The 18,706-nt window shown below is 50.6% G+C and overlaps 8 protein-coding genes across 8 annotated transcripts; 6 read left to right on the forward strand and 2 right to left on the reverse strand.

The window, feature by feature from the left end:
* Window positions 1-441: 441 nt before the first annotated feature.
* Window positions 442-893, forward strand: N7498_005386 (uncharacterized protein; the record flags this gene model as incomplete). The annotated part of the gene is made up of 2 exons (XM_058452448.1): window positions 442-776; window positions 839-893. 2 exons carry the CDS (start codon window positions 442-444, stop codon window positions 891-893), a joined length of 390 nt encoding a protein of 129 aa, XP_058308986.1.
* Window positions 894-1,905: 1,012 nt separating this feature from the next.
* Window positions 1,906-3,077, forward strand: N7498_005387 (uncharacterized protein; the record flags this gene model as incomplete). The annotated part of the gene is made up of 2 exons (XM_058452449.1): window positions 1,906-2,481; window positions 2,532-3,077. The coding sequence occupies 2 exons, from the start codon at window positions 1,906-1,908 to the stop codon at window positions 3,075-3,077; spliced, it is 1,122 nt and encodes a 373-aa protein (XP_058308987.1).
* A 611-nt stretch (window positions 3,078-3,688) lies between these two features.
* N7498_005388 (Zn(II)2Cys6 transcription factor) lies at window positions 3,689-5,662 on the forward strand (the record flags this gene model as incomplete). The annotated part of the gene is made up of 2 exons (XM_058452450.1): window positions 3,689-4,549; window positions 4,601-5,662. 2 exons carry the CDS (start codon window positions 3,689-3,691, stop codon window positions 5,660-5,662), a joined length of 1,923 nt encoding a protein of 640 aa, XP_058308988.1.
* Window positions 5,663-6,166: 504 nt separating this feature from the next.
* On the forward strand, window positions 6,167-6,720 carry N7498_005389 (uncharacterized protein; the record flags this gene model as incomplete). The annotated part of the gene is made up of 4 exons (XM_058452451.1): window positions 6,167-6,261; window positions 6,291-6,325; window positions 6,349-6,462; window positions 6,518-6,720. 4 exons carry the CDS (start codon window positions 6,167-6,169, stop codon window positions 6,718-6,720), a joined length of 447 nt encoding a protein of 148 aa, XP_058308989.1.
* A 311-nt stretch (window positions 6,721-7,031) lies between these two features.
* Window positions 7,032-13,592, reverse strand: N7498_005390 (MFS transporter/fungal specific transcription factor domain-containing protein; the record flags this gene model as incomplete). The annotated part of the gene is made up of 16 exons (XM_058452452.1): window positions 13,539-13,592; window positions 13,130-13,465; window positions 12,435-13,072; window positions 11,807-12,016; window positions 11,457-11,748; window positions 11,307-11,401; window positions 10,675-11,255; window positions 10,505-10,624; window positions 10,158-10,457; window positions 9,639-10,100; window positions 8,655-8,812; window positions 8,462-8,590; window positions 8,177-8,254; window positions 7,997-8,126; window positions 7,648-7,941; window positions 7,032-7,588 (listed from the first exon to the last, which is right to left on the reverse strand). Exons 4-16 carry the CDS (start codon window positions 11,935-11,937, stop codon window positions 7,032-7,034), a joined length of 3,327 nt encoding a protein of 1,108 aa, XP_058308990.1. The 5' UTR covers window positions 11,938-12,016; window positions 12,435-13,072; window positions 13,130-13,465; window positions 13,539-13,592.
* Window positions 13,593-14,017: 425 nt separating this feature from the next.
* N7498_005391 (SDR family oxidoreductase) lies at window positions 14,018-14,914 on the forward strand (the record flags this gene model as incomplete). Its single annotated transcript, XM_058452453.1, has 1 exon — window positions 14,018-14,914. The coding sequence occupies one exon, from the start codon at window positions 14,018-14,020 to the stop codon at window positions 14,912-14,914; it is 897 nt and encodes a 298-aa protein (XP_058308991.1).
* A 651-nt stretch (window positions 14,915-15,565) lies between these two features.
* On the forward strand, window positions 15,566-16,030 carry N7498_005392 (Shikimate kinase; the record flags this gene model as incomplete). Its single annotated transcript, XM_058452454.1, has 1 exon — window positions 15,566-16,030. The coding sequence occupies one exon, from the start codon at window positions 15,566-15,568 to the stop codon at window positions 16,028-16,030; it is 465 nt and encodes a 154-aa protein (XP_058308992.1).
* Window positions 16,031-16,202: 172 nt separating this feature from the next.
* N7498_005393 (putative flavin-binding monooxygenase) lies at window positions 16,203-18,237 on the reverse strand (the record flags this gene model as incomplete). The annotated part of the gene is made up of 4 exons (XM_058452455.1): window positions 16,203-16,812; window positions 16,869-17,404; window positions 17,459-17,565; window positions 17,619-18,237. 4 exons carry the CDS (start codon window positions 18,235-18,237, stop codon window positions 16,203-16,205), a joined length of 1,872 nt encoding a protein of 623 aa, XP_058308993.1.
* Between the last annotated feature and the right edge of the window lie 469 nt (window positions 18,238-18,706).

Consider the following 18,706-nt stretch of genomic DNA (forward strand, 5'->3'; position numbering starts at 1 on the left):
CACTACACGATAAACAAGTTAATTAAAGGTGGTTTCTACTACCGGTGAGAGCTCAAATGATCCCCGCATAATTAATTTTTTGTTAATTTATTTGCTAAAAATTCCCGCGTTTCACAACATGAAGCTGGTCATCGACCGGTCGTGGGAAGTCCAACGCGCCTCCCCTAGGAATGTGGAATGCTATATTCGGGGGATCGGCCGCGCTTGCTTCACAATTGTCCATTGCAACACTGCACAATCCAGGAGGCTCCTTAAAAGAAGCCGTAGGATTTCAAACCAGCCACCAGGAATCAAAGTTACCCCGGGGTGTCTCTATAAAAGCGATCATCCCATAGTGGACCCGGTAATCCACCTCGCTACTCGTCTCGTCCTCTCAAGCCCTCATCCCAGATCACGTCCCTAGATCTATCGATCTTCAGGGTTCGAGCTCCACCCCCCATCATGCAGCTTACAAACTTCCTCGGCCTCTGCGTGGTCGCCCTGGCTAGCTATGCCGCCGCCATGCCCCATCTCGCCGGCCCATACCACGGTAGCCGCATCTCGGTCCAGGTCCCCACCAACTCGACCTTTGCTCACAATGCAACCACTACCGGTACCCATGTCAAGAAGCCCTTGACCACCGGTTTGTCCAAGGCCAATAATCAAACCACCATTCGACACGTGTCTCTTATTAAGCACGTGCCGAACCATGTCAAGCACATCAACCACTGCAATGAGCTGTGCTCGTTGATGGCTCAAACATGCAGTATTGCCATGCCAGAGGATGACGAGTACTGGTAAGTAATATTAATATATTAATACGTTTATAAGCGGCATCGCACTGACATGAGTATACTAGCTGGCAAACGTACCTGCATTGTAAGGAGAGGTGTGTGCCGGGTGATTTCGAGTGATGGAGGAAACGTGAAGTAAATAATATAAAAGTTCAAGGGTGCATGGGATTTTGATTTTTAAATACTTGCAAATCAGCGATACTGAGTTATTTTTCTTGTTTGGTTTATGGTCAGATTCATAATGCCAATTTTTTCTTTCTCTCGAACCGGCGTCGCAACTACAGAGACATACATATTAATCTTTCTAGGGGTTGTGTATAGTAATATTCCAAATCAGTTCAACCTCTCTTGTCCCTCTCCTTGTTTCCCAAAGCCCTACTTAGGCGCACTAGTCCGTATCAGGAGACGTTCCATCATGCCTTGCATCTATTGAGATATCTTCGATTAGCTAGCTCGATTGCGTGCATTCCGTATCTCCTGTTCAAGCCTGTAGTTATAGGGTGTACGGATTGTAGTATTAAAAGTCAATCACTTCGGGCGTACATTTAAAAGTACAGTAATAGTGGATAACACGGGTTGGATGATTAGCCCATTCTGGAGTAACAGTAACACCGGAGGCGAAGTATAGCGATGCAAAAAGGGACGATGGCAGAAGCCGTCGGGCGAACCAGTCAGAGCAAACCATTTTCACGGTCTAGCAGGCACGTGAATGCGCACGCAAGTGATTCCCCCCCCGCCGATCTCCCCGGTGGAACAGGGCAAATGAAATGATGGGAAAGGTGGTGACGGCAGAAAATGCGGACGAGTCCAGGGCGCACGTGCTGGGCTGCCACTCTGGACGAGGGGAGAGGGCACATGCCAGGTACTTCCGCAACCATTGAACCCGCAAGCAAATGGAAGTACCGAAGTACCTAAGTTCTTGGGGAGAACGTTGATAAGCTCAGGCGGACCCACAATAAACCAGCAAATGCCCGTTGCTCCCTGGGGCACGAGCTTCCCCTCTACGCCAATCAGCGGTCTCCGTTGGTGCTCGTGGGCGCCTCAAGCACGCGACACTTTGAAGATCGTAGCAGTCCGACTTATATAACGATGCTCGGGAGCCTGATTCCCCCTTGTGCAACTTCTTCGCACCATGTCTCCTCGATTCCCTCCTACGCCTGCCATGTCCGGTGAATTCATCATCAAGGACCAGCCGGATGCCTCTGATGCATTCGCTCTACCTCCTGCGGCTCTGAGTCCGGCCAACATCGATCCGGCCAGCCGCCGATCCTCGCGATCTGACCCTTCCTATGTGCCTGCGTCACCTACTTCCCCCGAACTGGCTGCCCGAGGCCGTGCTGCTCCCTCGCCCCGAGCGGGAACCGGTACCAAGCGTTCACTCGACGAGTTCGAACTACCACCGCCTCCAACACGCACGCGGAAGATCATCCAAATGAAACCAAAGTCTCCTGCAGTGTCAAAGTCCCCCGCCAAGCCCAAGGAGAATGGAAAGGCCTCTGCCCAAACATCACCGGAAGGGGCCAATTCTTCAACTACCAAGAAGAAGCCCAGCGCCACGAGTGCTGCGGGGCGCAAGATCGCTCGCAAAACGGCTCACAGTTTGATTGAGCGGCGACGCCGATCCAAAATGAACGAGGAGTTTGGGACATTGAAGGATATGATTCCCGCATGCCAGGGCCAAGAGATGCATAAGCTGGCTATTCTTCAGGTATTTCCTCCGAAACCCTCTTAGATAATACCGATACTAAACGTCCACAGGCAAGCATCGACTACGTCAACTACCTGGAGCAATGTATCCAAGACCTCAAGACGGCGGGCACAGCCAACAGGGCCGCCCCGCCATCACCTACATACCCGGAGTTCATTGCCGAAACTGGAATGGACTCTATCCAGCAACCTCCTCGACGTCCTCCATCGTCAGCCTACTCTTATTCTGAATCTGCATCCGCATCTCCCGAATACATGCCCCCAAGTGCCCAGATGTCGGATACCTCTCCGTCTTTCTCTCCTCGCACTCGAGTCCCCTCGGCACCCACCCTTCCCGATGCCCCGTCCGTTCTTCCCAGCCCGGCTCTGGGGCCCTCGTATCCGTCAATGGACAAGCTCCCAGAGTTCCAAGGCATGGATCACGAGGCATCGGCTGCTTTGCTCATGTTGACCCAGGATCGCCGGGGCACTGCAGACTCGATCACTGAGCATTTGTCAGGTAGTACTATGCTCACGGATTCCTCTTCGGGGAGCAGAAGTGGCTCCGACAGTCAGCGGAGAAAGGGAATGAGTGTTCGGGATCTTCTTATTTCATGATTTGATGACATTATGGTTTATGCTTCGCTAAGGGTTCTCTGGGCGGTTTTGGGCGGTTTTTGGGTGGTCGTTTGATACATTTATAAGCTGGGAGTATGGAGCTGGCGGGCCTCTCTGGTTGGGATTTACTACTCGATATTAATGAACGAGTTCTTACTTGCAGATTGACATGGATATGTATATTTGCTTTTTTTGGAGCATAAGGTCTCAAGCGTACCATGATGATCGCCGCAAATGAGGCTAAATTGAGATATGGTCATAGGGCTGTGGCAAAGAGAGTGGCACGTCATAAAACTCGATCGATGAACACCAAGCTAGTACTCTGATAGATACAAATCAATAGCCTCGTGAGCAGTAGCCCAAAATGAAATCCACCGATTTGAAGGGTCTCGAAGAGGCCCACTTGAATCCCCCCCAATGCCCAACGTGATTGGACCCCTCGGTCTTGACCAGACCCCGAAGGCCCGAACTTCATTTTCGTCATCTTTTGCTCCCAGTGTCCAGCTCTGTGAGCCACTTATATATCATTCTGAATATTAAAAGAAGCAGAAGGTTTCTTATGACCCGTGTCAGTTATCCCTCGATCTTGAGTTTTACCTCTGCCCGCACCGATGAATGATAGCAACCGCCGATACAACGTAGAACGCTCGTGTCTGCGCTGCCACGAGCGCAAGGTTCGATGCGACAAGGCCTCGCCCTGCAACAAATGTGTGCGCCTTGGAGTACCTTGCCAGTACCCTGGTCCTATGAGAGTCAAGCGTCGACCCCCTAAAACGACAGTGACCGACGTGGTGACTCGGCTGGAACAACTTGAAAGATCCATTGCAACCATGGGCAGTCCGGGACCGAGCCAGCAAAATGTTTCCTCTATATCTGAAACTCAATCTTCAGCATCCAAGGATGAGAGCGCACATCCAATTGGCATGCTGACCGAAGGCCGGCCAACCCATCATGGGATCTTGGTGAACGGCGGCAGCTACATTGACGAGCCACTTCTATCGCGAGTACTGGAGAAAGAGAAAGGACTACAATCTGCCATCGGCTCACCAAGAACTGAGGGCAACGCACGGAGGAAACCACCTCCGCTGAAAGTTGACGGAATTATCACCAATCCTCACCTAATCAATATGGACATAAAAGCTCTCCAGCCAGACCAGTGGCAGGCAACAATGCTGTGGCATACATTCGTGAGCAGGGTAGATCCAGTTATCAAGGTTGTCCATCTTCCAACTACAGTGACTCGCATCTTTGGTGCCATCAGTCGGCCTGAATCTCAGAATCTGGACGTTCATTGTCTGCTCTTTGCTATATTTTTCGGTGCCACCACGGCCAGGTACTCGGATGAACCGGAGAATGAACAGCTCCGAGCTGATTTGCGTCGGTACCAGCAAGGTTTGGAGCTTGCTATGCATCATGCAAATTTTTTGGACTGCCCGACATTGACGTCGTTGCAGGCAATGGCAATCTACTTGGTAAAAACCTCGACAAAGCAATTGACGGCTCAATCTAACAATGGTTTTTAGACATGCCTGCGATATACTAATAGCGGTCGATCTGTATTTACGTTACGCGGACTAGCCATTCGAGCAGCCCAGTCCATCGGTCTTCACCGCGATGGAAAGCACTTCAAGTTAAATCCACTCGAATGTGAGCTCCGCCGTCGACTATGGTGGATCCTATACACGACCGACGCCCGTATGGCAGAGGACCACGGAATCACCATCGCCGAACACGGGTTCGGCGCCGACACCGACCTCCCCTCTAACATCGACGACCAAGACGTCAACGACGATTTATTAGAACCGTCCCATTCCCAGAAACGATGGACGGAGATGTCATACCCCCTCATCATCACGGAAATCAACAAAATCTGGACCCCCCTCGCGCGAGCCACTTCTGAAACTGGCGACTGCACCGAAGCAGAGCACATAATCAATGAACTTAAGACCAAGCTACACGAGCGGTACCTCCAGTACCTCGACATGGACATCCCAATCCATCGCCAAGGCGCAATGGTCGCACGAGTCCTCGTCGCCAAAGCCGAGATGCACGTACGCCAGAAGATCCTTCAAATGCAAGGCGCGGCTTCCTCATCCGCGGACGAAGCCGCGGCATCAGAACTCCTCGGAATGGCCGTCAACGCCCTCGAAGGGGGATTGGAGATGTACAGCGACAAACTACTGCACGGTTTCCGCTGGCTAACCTCAACATACACCCAATTCCACCTCCTCACCTACATCCTCTGGCACCTGTGCTTGTACCCGACCGGCGCATACGTGGAACGGGCCTGGCGCGTTGTCAATTACCACTTTGATCTGGTGGATAACGATCCCTCTTGGCCGGACCCGGGGCCCAAGTGGCCCATGATAGCGCAAATGCGAGCTAGAGCGCTGCGGGTTCGTCAGGGGAATGGTTCTCTTGATCAGGGCGAATTTATTGCCCAGGAAGGGCCTGTTGAGCCTGCTGAACAGGGCTTGAGTCAGACGAATGAGGCTTATTTTGATCTGGATAATTGGGATCTTAATTGGCTTGATTTTCCGGATTGGAATGATCTTGCGCAGAGTATTGCGATTATGAGGCAGTAGAATCGCTAGCTTGCGGGTGTATTCCCATAACTATAGACGGTGTGATGACAGCTTTCGCATTGGAATGCACATGACTACGTACTCTACCAAATTTTTTTTTTTTTAAAAAAAAACTTATATTTTTTCTTGTACTAGGGAAGTATACTGTTTGTGGACGCTTCCCTCGTCAAACTCCCAGGGCAGGTCGCAGGGCGTCAAGTCGCCGGTATTAAGCGACCAACTTCGCGGTACGAGTTATAAAAACTGCAAAAAGATGTAAGAGTGACCAGTTTCCTACTTTTCTGAGGTTTCGATAAATGCCTATCCATGGCATCTTTGGGTCAGATATTTATTACCATCCACGTGACACCCCCCACCATGCCCCGCCAGGGACTTATCCAGGTACCTTTTAAGATAGACTCGGCCCTGATAAGGTGACTTGTGAATCCTATTATTCTCGTCTTTCCGATACCTCTCTCTCTTCAACACCTTTCGAAAACAGAAACCCACTGTACACGTAACATAATGGCCTCCTCTGCCACAGTATCCACGACAACACCCCTCGATGCCGCTATCACCACCGCGTCTTCATCCACACTACGCCAGCTTATTAGGTTAATGTGTGCGAAAAACGACGAATCCCGCAAAGAGGCCGAGAGGCAACTTCTGGTGAAGAATACCGAGGTCTCCCGGGCCTCTGAAAATAGTGAGGACGCTGGGCTCGGCGAGAAGAAACGTGCCACGCTTCGCGTTTTGCGAGACTTGCAAGGCCGAGTTCGATGTTACGAAAAACACCAAGGAGAGCTGTCGGTACCATCCATGTAGGTTCGTACGAATTGCGTGATATTTAATAAAACGAACACTGAACCTCGGTAGGTTCAGCTGAGCCCACCGGGGAAGAGCTGTGGGAGGATAATCGGGGTGAATTTGACGTGGAGGCATTCCGCGACGAATTGCCTCATTGCTATACGTTCAGTTGCTGCGATGGAAATCTTGAAACTAACCCCTATGGGTGCGTTCTCGACTGGCACAAGGATGTGGTTGAACAGAATCCATACAAGAGGCCTAGAATCATCTAGGCTGAGTTCGTGTCCCGGTATCTGTTTTCAACTGCCATGCGGTTGGAATGAGGTCATGGCGTATTTTATTATTTATTATACTTGGTCTGTAAACCAGCATAGAATTAGAGAGCTAGATTGAATGCACATGATCGAAAATTATCACTCTAAAAATAAAAATTAAATAGATCCCAAGCGGGTTTATACTTTTCTTCTCATCCCCAATACCCAACGACACCCGTATGCAAGTTTTTTTTATCGCAAAACAACGAGAAAAGATGGAAATGACTCTGGGCATCGTATAATTCGTGATCTGGCCTCGACTAGGCTCTTCAAGCCTCCTCAGGCGTCCTCGTCCCACCTCTAGCCTTCATCATATCCATCTCCAGCAACCGCTGACAGAAGGGGCTCCTCTTCCGAATCCACGGTCCAAAGTAGAGCAGTGCAAACGGAATAGGAATGCAAGCCATGGCGGCGAAGCCAAGAACCGAGGTTGCCCATGAAACTCCAAGCTTCGCATAGAGTGGATCCGCAGCGAGAGGAAACAGCGCACCAGCAATGCTTCGCAAAATGACAGACGAAGCTAGTGCACTGGCAGAGTAGATGCGATATGCGTCGGTGACGTAGGTCAGCAGTGAGATGAAGGTGGTTTGGTATGCGATCCCGAAGAGAAGTCCCGACATTACTGGAACTGCCCAGTGGACGGATGGTTTGGCTGACCATGCGAGCCAGAACAGACTGCCCGTTAGGAGTGGACCAGTTGCACAGGATAGCGGGAGGCGGTGGAATTCGGGACTGGATGTCCAGCTCTTGCCGAGCTTCTTGGCTCTTTCGTAGATGGTATCGTAGATGAAGGCGACGAGGCAAGATGATGCGGCGCCGACGCCCACTGGGGATGGTTAGCTTTGTGAACTAAGCTTTTGTGGATTGAGCAGGAGACAAACTCACCGGGAATGTAAGTGAGAGAAGTCATTTGAATATCAAAGCCGTAGGTACCCTGGAAGATGATAGGATACGCCTGGAAGAAGAAGAAGACCATGCTCCAGGCGAGAGAAATGTAAATGGCCGTGAACAGGATAATAGGCTCGAAAATGAGCATCGTAATAGGCCGAGTGATTGTTTGGGTCAAAGTGAATGCCGCATCTGTTTTTCTTAACTCTTGCGAGGAGAAGTATCGATCACACTCGGTGTCTTTCCTTAGCTTCGAGGCTTGCTTCTTGAGAATAACAGGCGCAAACGTTTCTATCCGGTCAGTGTGTTAGACAAAGATATGCAGAGCCAGGTTCACTAAACTCACCAGAATAAAAGAGAAGACCCAACCAGGTGATGCCGCCGAGAATCAAGTCGATGCGAAACGTCCATCGCCAGCCGTACTGGACCGAGCATCCTGAGATAATCGGTCCAATAATGGGACCGAAACTTGAAGCCTGGGAATTGATTAGAGTAAATTCTAAAGCGACATGCCTCGTGTACATACCGACATGTACAAAGCCATCGCCCGACCACGACTGCGCAAATCGGAAAACAAATCCGCATAGGCGCCACTAACAACGGTCTGCGGCGCAGCAGCCATAGTACCACAGATTACGCGAAATATCAACAGCGACGACCAATTGGGAGCTAGGGCGCAACCCAGAGTTCCGAGAAAAAAGACGGTAAAAGTCCAAAATACAACCGGTCGTCGGCCAATGGTTTCGCTCAGAGGACTCCAGACTAAAGGCCCGATACAATATCCAATCAAAAAGATGGACATTGGCAATACCTTTTGACCGTTTCCTGACAGGCCGAAATCGTGCATGATAGCGGGGATTGCATTGCTAGGCAGGGACGATGACACGCCGCTATTGAGTACGACTAATAGCCCCACGACTGCGTTGTACATTTTCTTGCTCTATTAGACGCCTGTTAGTACATCGCGTCCGTGTGACATGCATTGTAAACATGATGTAGCTTACAAAAATCCACCTGTTCGGGTCTGCCGAAGAATCAGGGGAGAATTCAACGAGTGTTTCTTCCGGAGAAATTTCAACTAGTGTAAAATCATCTTTTGTGTTGATGTTTTTTTCGGTCTTCATTGTGATAGTAGCCTTCTCATTGGAGCTTTCCATCTTGTCTATGAATAGTTAGAACAAGGACAGATGGCAGGAACGTAGTACAAAGGCTCGGTCGCACCGGAAGAAAAGAGATTGGTAAAGCAAGCTATTGGAGATTGTATTAAATTCATTGCCACCTTGTATGCCAAGAGAAAAAACCATATGTTAGAAAAGAAAAGGATGATCGGGAAGAACTGTGAATCATGCTATTATTCAACCGTTCCCTGAGCGCGAGACCGATCGCTATATAAAAGAATTTCCGAGTGGTCCACCGCAACTAGTGGAGATGAAACCTTGTCCAAAATCCGAGTCACATAGTCTAGATCCCATGTTCCATGCATAGTTTTCCAAGCTATTATGTTTGAGTACATTCAACTACCAATAATGTGGCCGTTATACTTCAAAATTTGAACGGGTGGACCGGTCCCGGTTCGGGGCCGGGGTCTAGGGCAATCTATCCCGGCGCCGGCCAGGATCCGGTGTTGTATTGATGAGCAACCCCGCCGTCTAGGTCTCCAGCCATTCCATGTTTTTGGCGCTAATTTCTTGATCCGTTATAATTAGCGCGTCATTTCATGTGAAGTGCTTTTGCTGCCTTCCGTGTTGCGGCCTGATGATCTGCTGGTTTCTATCCTGATTTTGCGACAACCCACCGACAACCAAGCTGGGACCAACACCAACTTTGCAGATCGACGGAAGTCCAGGATTTTATAAGCTGCAGCTAAATTCAGGGGATATTCATATAGTATGGGTATCAATGTATTGCAAGGTGAGAAGTCTATCATGGCAAAGAGGGCATCATTGGCAAGAAATCAAAGATATCGTTTTGTCCTTCTTCGAACAGACCAAAGGAATCTGCGATAGAATTCGACATGGTCCAATTTGGGGCCTCCATCGTATCGGGAATTTTGGGAAGAGGTGGTCTGGTTGTCGCAGCTGCATCATTACCTGTCATGGGGACCATATTTGGGTCCTTATCACTCGGAAGAACCGTGCCGGTTCTGTACCGATGATCTTCAAGTGGCGCCAAAGGCGGGGCATTCTGCATGAGACTGTCTGGGCCTCTGTATGATGGAACGTGTCCATCATCCTGCTCGGACACGTTAGGGCCCTCTGTGCTGTCATTGATTCGTGGACGTTGACTAGCAATCAAGGCCCTGGCATAATTGACAAAGATGGAGACAGTGCGGTGGATGTCCGGGTATGGTGGCTGCTTCAAGAAGTCGCAGATCTTTTCTGCTCTGTCTAATAGCAGGTCTTGATCAATCCAGTTTGGTCGCCAGCGTGCGATCCGAAGCGCGAATGTAGCTGACTGCAGTTTAGCAAGGTATATTGGAATAGGCTGGTATTCAAGTTATGACTTACTGACAAAGGCAATCGTGAGGGCCGGATAGGTTGGAGCCCATGGGAGTTGGCATCGATAGGACGGCCAATTGATCAGGAATGCTAGTTGGTCCATGATGGTCGTGATAAGAGATTGCCACAGATTCAAAACGTTCTGGTCAGTAATTTCAGATTCGGAGTTGGAGCCAGGTTGTAGCTTCTGGATGCGTGCTAGGGAGGCACAAAGTACGAATATTCTGGCATAGTTGAGCATAAGCTTGAGACTGCTTCGCTGGAATGCACCAGAATGAAATCCATTATCTTCGCTATGGTGTAAGCATTCTAACAATTCGAAAAATTGTAACCTTAGGAACCGGGCTTGCACTTACTACTGTGGATCTCATCCCATGTGGCCCACCAGCTTTGTAGCCTTGCCATGATCGCGGGCAGCTCCGTTGAAACTATATCTTGGATGGTCCCCGTATTGTCGAGAGTTATACGGGAATGGCCTGGATTGGAGTCAGTCGAGGAAACCGTAGGGCAATTCAAACATGCTAACCTCGAAGTTGATGAAGTTCAATAATGCAGACAGTCCGCATATCGCAAGGCAACGAGAGAGGATAGTCGAGAAATTTGCGCAGTTTCATGATATCCACCTCACCTATGCGTGACTTGCGGCCAGTACCTGAAGCTACATCCAGCTCCAATGTGAAACTGATGAGCCAGGTCCGTACCTGCCATACCAACTGGCGGTCAGCCATGGAGGCAGAAAGTGAGCTTCGCGGCAGATTCTCTTGAGAAAGCAATTTGTCAAGTGACTTTTCTAAGCCGGAATCCAGGGCCGTGCGCAGAATAAGTGCCGTTGAGAACCAGGTTTTCTCTGAGTATGCGGCGAGTAGGATCATCCCCTGCACTGTTTCGAGTTTCGTTGGGCGTTCAAAGAAGCTGTCTTCCGCAAGTCGCTGCGCTTCGTCTTGTAGCACACGCTGCATGTGGGTGTCCCCGCGTAGATCCACCACTGCCCTACTGGCCAGGTAGATTATTACTGTAAAGCAAAATAGTGACCGTGATCGTATGGAGTCAAAGGTGTCACGAATAGGGTCGAAGACAGGTAAGAAGTTCTTGCTTCCGCCTGTGAATCTGTGATCATGTCAATTTCGAGTCTATTCATCCGTAAAACGACTTGCATACCTTTCATACATGATTCTGGCCTGTTCCTCGCTAACAATACCACGAGCAATAATGTCCCCTCTAGGGTCTCCATTGCTCGAATGCTCCATGAAAATCTTGACACGGCTAAGCTCAGTCCATGCCGTTCACAGATGGGATACGTCGACTCACCTCATCAGTACCGAGTAAATTGACAGACATTGAATGCACTGCTGACGCCGGCGCGATCATATCATTTGGACTCAATTGTTGTGATTCATGAACATGCCCATGAGCATGGCCATGTGCATGATGATCAGCAGTCTGAGACCTTCGCAGCCTCCCCAAGGAGGACTCTGGAAACGAGTCGATAGAAGCATTGAAGGAAGCATCTTGACCAGCAACGGGTGAATAATCCTGGTCTCTTGAAGCAGGAGTATGAAATCCACTACGGTGATCCAGCGGAGAAGTTACTGCCGAGCCACTATATCCAAATAGATCAGTCATATTTCGGTTAGAGCAGAACCGGCTTTGAGTCTCACCGTGCGGGCGTTGTAGATTTTCTCCGACGTTCATTACGTCGCATGTTATCTTCTATGGGGTCCAGGATGCAGTCACGGCCCGTTGAGCGACAGCGGAAGCATGGGACCTGATTGCGTGCATCACAGCGCATCTTCTGCCGGCGACACCACCGGCATGCTTTGAAGAACCGGACCGGGATGTTTTCCGCGCGAAAGACGATCTCCGAGCCTCTTTCACTCATGGTTGCATCGGGTCGGAATCAATTTATTTTGGCTGTATGGCCCACAATATTGATTTTGATGATCGATTGGCCTTTATTGTCTGCCACAACTTGTAGTTTGGATGATTCAATGCTCGCTACTTTGCTTCGGCGAGTTCCACCGGTCGGGGAATACTACGCCGGTCACGTGCAGCCGGACCCCTCTTCCCGTTTAGGAAGGCAACGCTTGTATACGAGATAGTCTGGACGTCAATGACTCATTCAGTTATATTCACATAGTTAGACCACATTGTTTCCTGGGGAAAATCAGCATCTTCTGAATATCCCTATCGTCGGGATGGTGTTTCCCCAGATATAAACAGATTGCCTGGCATTCTAAATGGGCTCTTCTGGCAATCCACCACAACGATTGGCACATAGGAGCATACCAATTAGCAAGGATCAGTAATGCACGAGCGTCCTTCTGATGTAACAGATTCCGAAAGGCAGGCTCCATAAATCTCATAAACCCGAGATATTTTGACATCGTCGTTTGGGTGCATTGGATACCCCCCAGCTGAACCAGTATAGACACGGCAGTATAATATGGATTCTGCTGCAGTGCTGACAAGCCATCCAGATCACATAGCCGGACCAACTCATCGGGTATTTCGTTAATTTCACAGAGCCTAGGTGGGGCCATGAGAGCGCGATAGTCGTCTGCCATGACATGGAAGATACTGTCTGGGCGCAGTGGATCGGTAGCATTCCATATCGCTTCCTTTCCTTGAGACATATCAAGCCATTCCAAATCAGCTGGATCGTAAGGTTTGAGAGGCCATGCCTCCTTTGGAGACGATGCCTCAATAGAAGTAACACTTGCAATTCCTAACATGGCTGCGGCGGCCCAAAGAGCATCACGGTCCTGGGGTAGAATTGGGTTCGACAGTTTTCGATTGAGTAATGCAGCAGCCCGTGACCAGTGGTAAGCCTCGGTAAGGGATGGCTTTGCCGTTTCTGGGGTGATTGACAAGTAGCGATCATGGGTGGCCGTGATGGTAAGGATAACATGCATCAGGAATGGATTCTATGCAATGATTAGCTGTAGGGCTCCAAAAATGGACATCGAAGTAGGGAGAAATACCGCTATCGCGATTTTGGCCACATCAATTTGATAAATTTCAGGAATTCGAGCAGTTGCGAATGTAAAAGCCGTGCGGTGTTGGAATCGGTCTAGACGAGCTAGACTACTCGCGTCGAGTTTAAACGAGCCATAACCATCCCCAACCACGACCACTGGGTGCAGAAGGTTAGGTACTGGCTTTGCACTGAAGACAAGCTGACCAAATGAATTATCGGGATCTGATTTGCGCGGCGTGTCCTGCCATGCAGATTGGAGATCTGGAATGTGGGGCGAATTGTAATTGCAATTCACGCCAAAGGCTTGACAAGTTTGACAGTATGGCTTGCCCTCGTCACACTAGCCAGAAGCCATTAGCTCATTCCATGAGGATTTCAACGGGGATATCGTACTTTGACACGGCGGAGCTTACAGTTCCGGCAGCCCCGTCGCGACTTGGTGTGCGCCCGGCGCTGTCGGGTTCCATGCTCTCCGGATGAAGATCTCTCCGATGCCATCTTCACAATTCCCCAACGGTAGCTTGAATTCTGAAAATTGGAGAGATGAGGTTCATAAGAAAACGGGTGCATGACACTGGCCCCACTTCTTAACTCCGAGGGCTTGTCCCCACACATTATTGGCCACTCCTCAATGGCGCTAACCCGCACTCGTATTTGCGTGGCCCTAGACTCTTTCTTGTTCCTTTTCGAAGACTATTCATCCTAAACGACGTCCGGTACTCTCCACTGCCTATTAAATGGAATTAATGGGGATTATGTCCGTCGGGATCGGAACTTCTAACTCACCAGCAGGATCTATAAATACCTAGCAGGAAACCCCAGGTGAAAACAACATCTTAAATATTTTACACTCATACACACTTTGAATATCTATTCCAATCCCAACCTCAACATGCGTGTCTTCGTCACTGGCGCTACTGGGTTCATTGGCCAGGCCGTTGTCCAGGAGCTGCTTGATGCCGGCCATAGTGTCGTCGGTCTTGCTCGCTCGGAGTCTAAAGCAGAAGAATTGCGAGCCAAAGGAGTCAAGTCCATCCTCGGGTCCATTGAAGACATTGAAACTCTCAAGCGCGGTGCCTCAGAATCAGATGGTGTCATCCATCTTGCGTTCAATCACGATTTCACCAAATTTGCCGAGAACGCCAAGGTGGAATACGACGCCATCGTGGCCATTGGTGCGGCCCTTGCAGGATCCAACCGTCCTTTCGTTATCGCCTCTGGAACGATGATGCTCACCAAGGGTGTTCTGGGCACTGAAGACTCGGATGCGGACCTCGTATCCTTCCCGAACCCTCGCGCTCCCAATGAAGGAGAAATAACCAAGCTTGCTGCTCAGGGTGTGCGTGCATCGGCTGTGCGACTAACTCCAACCGTCCATGGTGACGACGACCACGGGTTCATCTATATGATCACTCAGATTGCGCGTGCCAAAGGGGAATCAGCCTACATTGGCGACGGACAGAACAAATGGCCCGCGGTCCACCGCTACGATGCCGCTCGTCTCTTCCGTCTAGCCCTGGAGAAGGGGGAGCCTGGCGCAAAGTATCATGCTGTTGGCGAGCAGGGTATCCCGATGAAGGACATTGCCGAGGCCATTGGGCATGAACTTGGTGTCCCAGCCGTGTCGAAGACCTTTGAAGAGGCCCAGGTTCATTTCAATGGTTTTATGGCCTTCGCTGTCAGTGTCGATAACCCATCTTCCAGCAAAAAGACCCAGGAGCAGCTTCGATGGACACCCTCTGAGCGTGGACTTGTGGCTGATATCAAGGCCGGGGTTTATACTAAATAACAATGGTGGGATTTTAAACTAAATAGGGAGGGCAGCAGCAATTGAGAGAATCTTATATGAAGGCAATGTGTTACGGTTATAACCAATAGTGTTTAATTACTCCCATTATCTTATTCGATTGATTCCAAGGCCCTGCCAGCTGGTAGCTGCCCACTCAACTTGTCCCGTAAACAAACACCAACTCACATCCTGATCCAAGAAAAACGTAATTCATTGAAGCTAGATTTTTACTCGGCATACCCTTGATCAGAGCATATTCCATTCATACGTTTCCACTTGATCTCGTTGGTAGTACGGTCGACAAGAGGCCACTGTCGTCCAGTGAACACTTGGCATCAGGACCTCATTAAGCAATAACAGCACCTGTCCGTAGTCCCCTGAATATCTTCTGGGTGTCCCTGTACTGTGGACCTACTTAATCTAAAGTTGTCCATCAATATATCATGAGCAAGACGGAGAGGGGTAAGATCTTAATACCCCGACGCCTGCCTAATTTAGCATTCTCTCCTCGTCTCGCATCTCTCATTCTCTACTATCCACTCCCTTCAAGATCCCAGCTGGTAAGTCTGTTCTGAGGCACTCCTCATCGAGCACTGCCTTCCTTTCACATGACATCTCTGACTCCTCGGGTAAGCTGCAATCACAGACAAAATGAACCATCCAGACATCACCAAGTACCAAGCTGATCCAGAGGCAGACTGGAGAATGTTGCCAGACCCAGTTCTCACCGCAGCTCATGCCATGCACTATGACCAAGCTACCGACCTACCCGAGATGGGGAAGATGGTTGTCCTCCCGAATTTAGGCCCCGGTCTTTTCGGCTTCAAACTGAGCCACTGGCTAGAGATAGATCAGTGGCTGGTCAATGTCAACAACATCCTCACGACGTACCATCTGAACCGCCTCATTGACGTCCGAATTCCTCGACCGAAGCGAAACAGTCCCAACGCCGAGAACTGGCTCAATCTCTCGATGCAAGTGGCTGGATGGTTGGTCTCCAACATGACAACTGAAATGTATCAGTGGATCGAGTCTCGCGGGTATCGTATCGCTTTGGCGGACGAGTTGATCTATGTCACCATACTCGCCTGCCAGACGTTCAGCCCACTCAAGTAAGGTATGGTCGCGACCATGGCCCAACTAGGTGCCCATGCGCAGTGTTAAGCAGTAATAAAGAAGTCGCATCGCAAAGTGTCGGAAGGACTATCACTATGGGGCATATGGGCCGACATTAATCCTGTTTTCATTACTCACTGATCTAATCTATAATCTCCCCTCCATTCTATTCTTAAATCTTAGTAGCTCTCTGCTGCTGTCTACGACCAGTCGATAGCCCAGATTCGATAGCCTTGATCTGCAGCGCGAGGAACTTCGAGTAGATCCGGCAAAGAGCAAGGTTTCCCCCAAAAAACCAGAAGCCCGGGTGACCACTAGGTCGCCACATAGCACGAAGCTCACCCTCATGGTCCAGATCCCAGACATCCGCACATCGATCTGCAACCTTATCACCTAGGACCTTGCGCACGGTTGTTCGCATGTTATCGTATCCGGTAGCCAGCACGACAACATCCGCGGGCAGAGAACTACCATCTGCAAGAAGCAGCTCCCGGTTTCCGAACCCGTCGATTCCCTTGGGGCTGTGCTTCACCTTGATCTTGCCGTCGATGATAAGCCGGCTGCATCCGACATCAATGTAGTACCCGCCGCCTGCTGTGTAGTATGCACGAGCAATACCTGCACCGTCGGGGCCGAAGTCGAGCTGGAAGCCTGCACGGCGGAGGCCGTCGAGTGTGTCTTTTTCGACATCTGCGATGCGCTTTGTCATGTGTACGCTGAGTGCGAATTGTACTGGGAAGGGAAGACTCTCGGAGACGACGTCGGCCTCCTCGGTCGGCGGGCTGTTGGAGACTGTTAGTGAAAGCTCTTGTTTTTAGTGGAATGGATAGAGACATACCCGCCGTCTTCATGCATCCCCTCATGCATAATGAATACACCCTTGTCGGCCGTGATCACATAGGTCCCGCTGCGCTGTAGCATGGTGACATCTGCGCCGTTCTCATAGTAGTTCTGGGCAATGTCGTGTCCACTGTTCCCAGTTCCCACAACAACTACCTTCTTTCCACGGATGTCGGACTCGGACGCATCGCGGTGCTGGCTTCCGTGATAGACGGTGCCCTGGAATGAATCCTGTCCGGGGAATCGAGGGACGCGCGCCTCGCCCGAGTGTCCTGTGCACCAAACGACATGGCGAGGACGCAAAGTACGCTGCGCGCCGTTACCGCGAGTCACAATGACATTCCACTCAGCCGTGGCATCGTTGTACTCGGCAGAGGTAAGGGATGTCTGCGTCCAGACGTTCAATTCCATAATGCTGGCGTAGGCCTCGAACCAGTCGCCGAGCTTGTCCTTCGGGGTGAACTGAGGCCAGTTCTGCGGGAAGGGCAGGTAGGCCATGTGTGTAAATTCAGCCGGGTCGTGGGTGACCAGAGTCTAGCAATTCACACATTAGTATGCCGTTGCTCCAAAGAGGTCGAAGATACTAACACGGTACCGGTTGCGCCAGTTGTCACCAACGCGCTCATTCTTGTCGACAATCAAACACGAAAGCCCAAGACTCTGCAGACGGGCACCCATATTGAGACCGGCTTGGCCTGTACGGAGGTACTTAGCCCACTTCCAATCATCACATCCTAACAAAACTCACCAGCACCAACAACCAAAACTATCGGCTCGGAGTCCAAAAACTCCTTCTGCCGCTCCCTCCTCTCGATCCAAGTCCCACCCGCCAACCCACCAGCCATGGACTCCGTCGTGCCCTCAGGCCGTCTATGTCCCAACGGCTCCTCGGCCCCCTTCAACTCTTGCAACGATGTATAGACCGCATACGCCTTCCACTTCCCATCATTCTGATCCTGAGTCAGACGCAGCACGCCCGAGCCCGTTCCAAAGGCCGTCTCAAAGAAGAACATGCTTGATACCCAGCTGAGACCATCAACAACCTGTTCCCAGCGAGGTTGAAACTTTCCCTTGTCTTGCAGGCGGAAGCTCTGGAGCTGTGCTTGGCTCTGGCGCTTGCGCAAGAGCTCTTCGATCTCGTTGGACGAGTGCACGGTGCGCATGTCCCAGTCTAGCGCGAGCATATCGCGCCACCATGATTCAGCGTGGAAGAGGATGGACAGTTTCAGTGTGTCGGGGCGAGAGAGCTGGATCTGCAGAGCTGTGAGCCATTTCTGAGCGATCAATCTTGCTTCTGGAGGTGACGCGGCGGGCGTTGAGGGGAGTTGGATGATGTGAGGGTTTCCACCCGTCAATGTTGTCGCCATGTTGAGGGCAATGGAAGCTTTGAAAATGGTCGCGGTTCCTAGGAGCAATTCGCGGTTCTTTATACACCGAGTCCGGACAGGTCTCCGATTATTTTCTTCTGTTTACTCCATACAGTCAAATCGGCTCTTAGCCATGCTTTTATCTTCCCGAGCAGCCACATTTCCGCCCAGAGCAACTGAGCCGACCCTGGAGCGGGAGGGGCAGCGTGGAGAACGTCGACGTCAGATCGGCTTATATGTACTATCCTCCCCAAGACGAGGCGTGGGGAAGTTCGGGTAAAAAGCCGCCGATACGTGGGGGCGGCAGGTTTGCCGAGGATGCACGACCGAAGAGGGCAAACTTGACGCTGGCTCGCCTGTTTGCCTGGTTCAAGAATTTTGGAACGCTCTTTCGAATTACTAAATTTGGAATCTGCAGGCTCTTTTACTGTTTTGGGGTTGCCCGACAACCCCCCTTTCCCATGATGTA

Source organism: Penicillium cinerascens, assembly GCF_028974065.1.
Source record: "Penicillium cinerascens strain IBT 15544 chromosome Unknown contig_5_segment0_segment0, whole genome shotgun sequence".
NCBI lineage: Eukaryota > Fungi > Ascomycota > Eurotiomycetes > Eurotiales > Aspergillaceae > Penicillium > Penicillium cinerascens.